The 7,740-nt window shown below is 36.3% G+C and overlaps 1 protein-coding gene across 4 annotated transcripts in view; it reads right to left on the bottom strand.

The window, feature by feature from the left end:
* The window catches only part of CLINT1 (clathrin interactor 1), a 55,187-nt gene that overhangs the window by 4,938 nt on the left and 42,509 nt on the right, over positions 1–7,740 (bottom strand). For 3 of the 4 annotated variants that reach the window (XM_006766300.2, XM_006766301.2, XM_015565647.1), the window contains 2 exons: positions 5,352–5,426; positions 855–1,144 (listed from right to left, as the gene is read on the bottom strand). In XM_006766300.2, coding sequence (XP_006766363.1) covers positions 855–1,144; positions 5,352–5,426 — 365 coding nt within the window. The remainder of the gene's footprint in view (positions 1–854; positions 1,145–5,351; positions 5,427–7,740) is intronic. The other variant, XM_015565646.1, reaches the window with a different exon arrangement.

Consider the following 7,740-nt stretch of genomic DNA (forward strand, 5'->3'; position numbering starts at 1 on the left):
ATTCCAACCTTACATTGCCCAAATTCTAAGTTAGTATTAGGTAAGTGAATTAAAAAGCTCCCAATTTTAATTTTCCTTAATGAAAAGGAAAATTAAATTCCTTAATGTTAAGGGAATGATTTTCTTTATTAGCAGTGGTTGTTTGCAACCAATAAGTGATACTTGAAGAACACGACCAGAGATTTTACTGAGCGAATGTTGGCCATGGGTGAAGCCAATACAGGTATACCTCTTTTTATTGCACTTTGCAGAGACCTTCTGTCAAAAAGATTACGACTTGTTGAATGAAGGCTCAGGCAATGGTTAGCATTTTTTAGCAATTAAGAATTTTTAAATTAAGGTGTATATATTTATGTATATATATATATATATATATTTAGATATTAAGGTATTATACACTTAATAGACTACAATATAGCACAAATTTTAAATGCACTGAAAAGACAAAATTCATGTGACTTGCTTTATTGTGATACTCACTTTATTGTGATGGTGTGGAACCAAGCCTGCAATATCTATGAGGTATGCTAGTCATCTATTCCTTCTCCTTAAAAACATTTTTTCAAAACTATTAAATATAATTTTTAAAATTAATTCAATAAATTTTCAGCAAGTGCCATCACTGTGCTAGGCACCATGCTTGGCTTTGCATGGACTACAAATGATTGAGAAGGCTTGCCCTCTAGAACTCAAAGTGACTATACCAGGGAAAAGTGTGTGTAAGATAAATGCAATGTGTAAAAGCTATCTATACATTACTTGCTCATTTTTGTTTTACGCTAATCTACTATTAAATTAGTTAGAGCATCTCAAAGATTATGAATCACAATTTCCAAGGAAGGCAGACAACTCACCTGTGATCTTGACATGGGCAAACCCAGCCCTACGGTATTAGTGCTCATCATAGAGAAATTCATACTCTGAGAAGATGTCATGGTTGCCTGGGATGAGCCCATAAAATCAAATAGATCTGAAGAATTTGAGGCAGCTGGAGATGGACCTAAAGCTGGTTGTGAGCCACTGACAAGTTCTACAGCTGGCTGTGAGGCATTGCCAAAGAGCTCACCACTGGAAGCAACAGGGCCTGATGGGGCTTGGTTGAAGGCACTCCAATCACCAAACTCTCCATTCCCACTTGTAGTTACTGAGAAAGAGAGAACGATAAGGGTAAGAAACTTTCTGAAGTGCACAGTACAAATATAACAATCTATAAACTGAAACAAATTAGAGATGATCTGTGTTCATCCAAATTAACATCTTCAGGTACCACCTCCATCTGGACATTATTCTTTCTCATGAATGTCCATGAGTGTTAACAAGGTAACAAAAAGAGAAAACTCCTATAAAGTAAAATCTATCTCTTAGCAGGTCAGTGATGACACATCTATATATATATAAGCCTAAGTGACCGTTTGACCATTCGACTGTTAGCTATGATGCGCACTGACCACTAGGGGGCAGATGTTCAATGCACAGGTATGGAAACAGAACAGACTGGCAAATCTCAGAGGGAAGTGGGGAGAGCGGGAAGAGATTAACCAAAGATCTTATATGCATAGTAGAGGCCCGGTGCACAAATTTGTGCACCATTGGGGTCCCTCAGCTTGGCTTGTGGGGATTGAGCTGAAACCGGGAGTCTGACATCCCCCGAGGGGTCCTGGGTTGCGAGAGGGTGCAGGCCAGGCCAAGGGACCCCACCGGTGCACAGGGCCTCTAGTAGAAAGTATAGTCACAACTTCCCTTCCACCTGAGTTTGCAATATTAAATATGGTTTCAGCTAAACAAAAATGAACTAGCCTGAGGCCCTAAAATGCAAGAAAAACCTGTAAACTGGCTAAACTTTTTGCTGGGAGATCCAGAATCTTTATGCAAAGAGACACTCATTTCATTAATTCATTATTTTAAAAAGTTCAAAGAAAAATCAAACTACAATTTATACCATCTCATGTAAATAAAACCCAAATTCATGAGATTAAATTTATGAGACAAAAGCAAAAAAGCATGGAGAGAAAAAAATAAAATTAAGAGTAGGATTAGTAAATTTCTGTAAGAAGTTCTCACCCAGCTATGCTCCACTGATAATACAAGGGCTGTAGGTAGCCATAATATATGTATCACCTCAGTACACTGCTTGCTTTAAATAGAACTGTAAAATCTATTTATTTAAATAAAGTGTGGCTATTGTCTTCAGAGGGAAACTCATGCTAATATTTTAAAAAGAAAGGTAACTGTCACTACACTTCAAAGTATAACTACAAGTTTAAGATTTAATGCATTCAATAATATAAAACTTTGTAAATTAAAAGACTGGTGTTTAAAAATATGGATTTTGTATCTTACTAGTTGTGAAACCCTGAGCCAAGCTACTTAAACCTCTCTGTGCCTCACTTAAACACAACCCTAAGTTGTGAAGATTAAGAGATTTGTTATATTTACTTTGGATTAATTGTGAAAAGACAGGGATGAGCTAAGATATCATACTCTTTCCTTCAGGTATGCCATATAAAAGTGTAAATCAAGATTTATAAATTCTTCATAATATTAACTATTTTGAACACAGTGAATATAAAAACAAGCAATACTTTAAAAAGTTTTCAACCAGGTTACACCAACGTCTAAGTAAATAAATCTTTCTTTAAGAAAGGGACAAATAGATAAATATGAATTCATGGAAGTTGAAAAAGCAAAGTGAAGAAAGCTAAAAACAAAACAGAACCCAGAATCAACCAATGAATGCATCAATAAATGGAATAACAAATTTAAAAAAGTGACATATAAACTGTCATCTGAAAGCAAATAGTTTGTATTTCTAAATTAATTAACATCATCTCTTTGTACTCCATGTTCACTTACAACTTGGAAATACATTGTTTAGGTGAAAAGGTAACCCAATCACTGCAATACTGTGTCCTATTATGCTAAATATCAAGAGATTAACATTCAGTCTTTAATATTATATTCTTTATTGGAGGCCCAGTACATGAAATTCGTACATGAATAGGCTCCCTAGCTTACCCCCCATCCTCTGCACCCCTCACCAGCTCCTCCTGCTGGCCCCTGGTCCCCTGTCTGCCAGCAGCCCTGCTCCCGCCGCCGCCACCATTCCCATGTGCTAATGGCACTGTCCCTGCTTGCACCCGCTGTTGGCATGGAGCAATTAGAGCCAGCTCTGGCAGTGGGTGCAAGTAGGGGCTACTGCCCCGATTGCCCCTTAGGAGCAGTGGGAGGTGGAGAAGCCCTCAGGGGCAATTGGGGCCAGCAGCCGCCACTCACACCCACTGATGGAACTGAGCAATAAGGGCCAGCGCCAGCAGTGGCTGTGAGCGGGGCCGTGCACGGGAGCAAAGAATCTTCAGTAGCCACCAGAGATTCGCCTCATGACAGCCACCGGCACCCCGCCTTGGTCTGGCGCCCCCCCTCACCTGCTCCACCATCCCGCAGCAGTCCATGCCCACCATGTTCCACACGCGCCCCCTAGTGGTCAGTGCACATCATAGCTAACGGTTGAGCAGCTTTAGCATATCATTAGCATATTGTGCTTTAATTGGTTGTTCTGCCATTTGGTCTATTTGCATATTACCCTTTTATTATATAGGAGGAGGAGGAGGATTATCATATTAAAAGGTAAGCACCTCAAAAGAAAGTAATTCACTTAGAAAAACTAAGCTCTACCAACAATTCAATACAAGAACTGGGCTAATATTCATTATATCAGGGTTTTACTAAAACATGTCTCTGATCTTCTTTATAAAAGAGACTGAATTAAGGGTTTACTATTAATTCTATATATTAACTAAAACTAACTAAGTAAGACTTGGATAAAGTATACTTTATGCTGATTTTCTATTTGCTTGATATATAAAACAGAAATAGAATAGAAACTGGGGCAAAATGTGTTGCCCCATCTGAAAACTTTATCTGAGATGATTAATCATGGATGGAAGATATTTCTAGTGGGGCATATATTGCTCAGAAATGATTAATCATTGTTGCAACCATTTCAGCCCTTTGCGTAATGGTGATCAAGTTATATTAATCACATTCACATAGATGAAGAGATGTATCACTTAGTAACAGTAATATATTTGAATTATTTGCATAGTAGGCAACTTTATATATATATAAGAACTTGAGAATTACACAGGAGTCTGTAAAATTAGGGCAATGTTTATCTTCCACTTTGATTTGCCTAAAGCACGATATGAACCCTTAGAAGGCATACCCACACTTCTAAAAGAAGCAGTTAAATTACTCCATAATTCTGCTTTCTGGGAAATACCTGAAATTTACACAATTAGGCTGTCAAAATAACCCCAAACCACATTAAAACTATAGCTCTTTCTTCCTAAATCCTTACAAACCTAAACCAGACATTACTAAATACAAATTTTAACCCACTTATTATAACAAAAGATAACTCTACTAGAAATGAGTAATAAGACTAATTCAGTTAAATTACATCTTTCCTCCCTGCCTCACCTAAGGGTTAAGATTTTTATAGCTAAAATATTTATGTCAATTATATTTCAATTTTTAAAAAGGCAAAACAAAAACAAAAAAGCCAACGCCCTAGAAGAACATAGGCTTAAACATCAAGAATTAAGTTCTTTTTCCCCTTTTTAATTAATATTTTTATCTTTCTACCTCTGCCATATACTGTGGTAACCGTTTAACTTTGGGAAAGCCATTGAGCCTCCAACTTTCTAAAATTGCAACTCATGCTTATATATCATTATATCTGTTTTAAGTATACAACATAATGATTCAATATTTGTATATACTGTGAAATGATCACCACAGTAAGTCTAGGGCATTTTTTTACTTTTGACCTAACATGGAATAAGTTAGTTTTTCCTGATATCCAATTGCTCACTATTTAAGGATTTGTCAAAATGAAGTTCAATTATCTTTCATAGAAATGCTCTTTGCACTTAAGATATCCAGATCATAAAGAAATGAATTTTAGTAAGATAGTCTGCCCAAATCTAAGGTCCCTGAATTTCATTCATGAAAATCATAAGCTAAACATAAAGCACAATACCCTTGCTGCTAAAATGAGATTTATCCTTATTCACATTTCCTACCCTCCCCAAATAAAAAAACTAAAAAGGAATTATTTATGAATAAAAACAATTTTATTTAGGTGTACCTGAATGGTTTGTGAGCAAATTAATTCCTTTGGCACAATTAAGACATTGGCCCAATAATATACCATTGAATAAATTCACTAGGAATTAGAAATATAACAGAGAAAGAAATGCCAAAAAGAAGCTGATGTGGGAGGGAGAGAGTTTTGTTTTCATAACCTTTTCACGGACCCTAGATTTCTGGCCAATCAAATCGGATCATACCTTGGGAAGGGAAATTGCCTGATGCAGCAGCTGAGCCAAAGTCAGCAAATCCACCAAATAAGTCAGCTGATGCTCCTAGAAATTTAGTATGAGGAAAAAGTTAAACTGTTAGAACCACAGAACAATTAATAGTAATTTCAGGAAGCCATTTTAGCACCACACTTAAGATATACCCAGTATTAGAGGGCCCAGACCCATCATAAAAACTAGTTTGTTGATCTAGGTTTTCATGTCACCATGTTCTCTTTAAGCTACCAAGACTCTTACTTTCCTCAGTTCTGTGTCTAGTAGGATAATTGACCCTTCTCGCTTATATTTCACGAACATAAGGTGGGCATGCAGTTTATCCAGCCAACTGTGGTATTTATAAGAATCTTCTATAGATGCTAAAACCTGGGTAAAATGTTGTTGGGAAATACGATAGTCACATAATCTCAAAATACCACCCCACTGATTATTTAGTAAATACCAAGGGGTGAAGCTACTTTTACAATGGAGAAGTTGGATGCATAACAAATGATGTGATCAAACTTAATAATGAGACAAAATAGTATTCATGGGCTCATTACCGTAGGAACTGAAAAGGCGATCATCACGCATGTAGAAAATTCCTGCTTAAAAATATTAAATCTGAATCTAATGAGGAATGAATCAAATACAAATACAAATTGAGGACATTCTGTAAAACAACTCTTAAGACTTCAAAAAATGTCAACATCATAAAAGACAAAAAGGTCTGGGACTGGCTAAATTAAAGGAGCCTAAAGAAACATGACAAGTAAATGAAATGCATGATCCTTGATTGGACTCTGCATTTTTAAAAAAGGGCTATCCTGAAATGACATAATTGAGACACCAGGGAAATTTGAATATGGTCTGTATATTATTAGATACTAATACTATTTTAATGTTAAATTTCCCAAGTATGATAATTATATTGTGATTAAAAAGGAGAATTCCCTTGTTGTAAGAAGATACATGCTGAAATATTTTAGGGGCAAAATGTCATGATGTTTGCAATTTTCCCTTGCATGGAACACAATAAAACAACAACAGGAGAAGTAAGGAGAGAAAGAAATTATGGCAAATTTTATGTAGGTTTGAAATTTAAAAAAAAAAAGTTAGGGGAAAAAACTTTGTTTAGTTCATGAGCAAGCAAATATTTGCATTTTTTAAAAAATATATTTTATTGATTTTTTACAGAGAGGAAGAGAGAGAGATAGAGAGTTAGAAACATCGATGAGAAACATCCATCAGCTGCCTCCTGCACATCCCTCACTGGGGAATTGCCCGCAACCCAAGTACATGCCCTTGACCGGAATCGAACCCGGGACCTTTCAGTCCGCAGGCCAACACTCTATCCACTGAGCCAAACCGGTTTCGGCAATATTTGCATTTTTATTACATGAAAAAGTAACCGCCTTTTGCTACTTCTAAACTGGTGTTTTTAAAGGGGTGAGATCCAAATCAATCTCTGTGCATAACATCACATTCTCATACAATGAGACACTACTTGTAAACCCTACTTGGGTAAGAATATTTACTTTTATCTACAATTTGAACAGTAACATTAAATTAAATTTTAATATCCCATTTCTCTCCAGCTATCACTTAAATAGCAATAGCCAAAGGATCTAAAACCTTAAATAGTTGTCCTTATTTTTGTTTGTCCTTAAAGATTTCACCTTTTAAGAGTCACAAACTTAGAAGTTTAGAGTGGCAGTTCAATTATGGTGCTTTTAGTGTTATGCGAACATTATGCAGGTTACATCACAGCTGCTTAGCCTGCAGTGCTTAGAAACTAGCCAGGTGGGACTGGAACATCTGGGCTGCACTCAACCACCACCAGGGACAGCTCCCAACATCTGGTGCCATTTCTGAATTGTCTTATCGCTGCAAGACATTCTGCCCCATCTGCTACACTCAACTGGGTTAATTAAACTAGAACCATTTCCCCTTCTTAATAAATGGCCAGCAGTAATAAAAGGAACAAATCAATTTTGGATACACGTGTGTTTATTATTTCTTTTTAATGCACATTTATTGAAGTCAACTATCAGCAGGCATAACTAATTCTTCATTCTTTCACCTTATTACAGATGCACATATCCTCACTCAGCATAAACTAACTCCCATCCCACCAAGGCCAAGGTTCTCTACTTCTATCAACACTACAGCTCATACATCTATTTTTGCTTTGTCCAAAGGATATCACAGTGACTTGTTTTTCTCTTTATAGGTACATACGTCATTATAAAATGTGACAAGGGGCACAAAAGCTCAATGACCTATATTTTTAAACTACTTAAACAGGCACATATATTAATAAAAAAATAGCAGGGCAATGAATGTTGCAAACAGTTGCTGCTTAATATTCATAAGTTGTCCT

This window comes from Myotis davidii, unplaced genomic scaffold, assembly GCF_000327345.1.
Source record: "Myotis davidii unplaced genomic scaffold, ASM32734v1 scaffold18, whole genome shotgun sequence".
Classification (NCBI taxonomy): Eukaryota; Metazoa; Chordata; class Mammalia; order Chiroptera; family Vespertilionidae; genus Myotis; species Myotis davidii.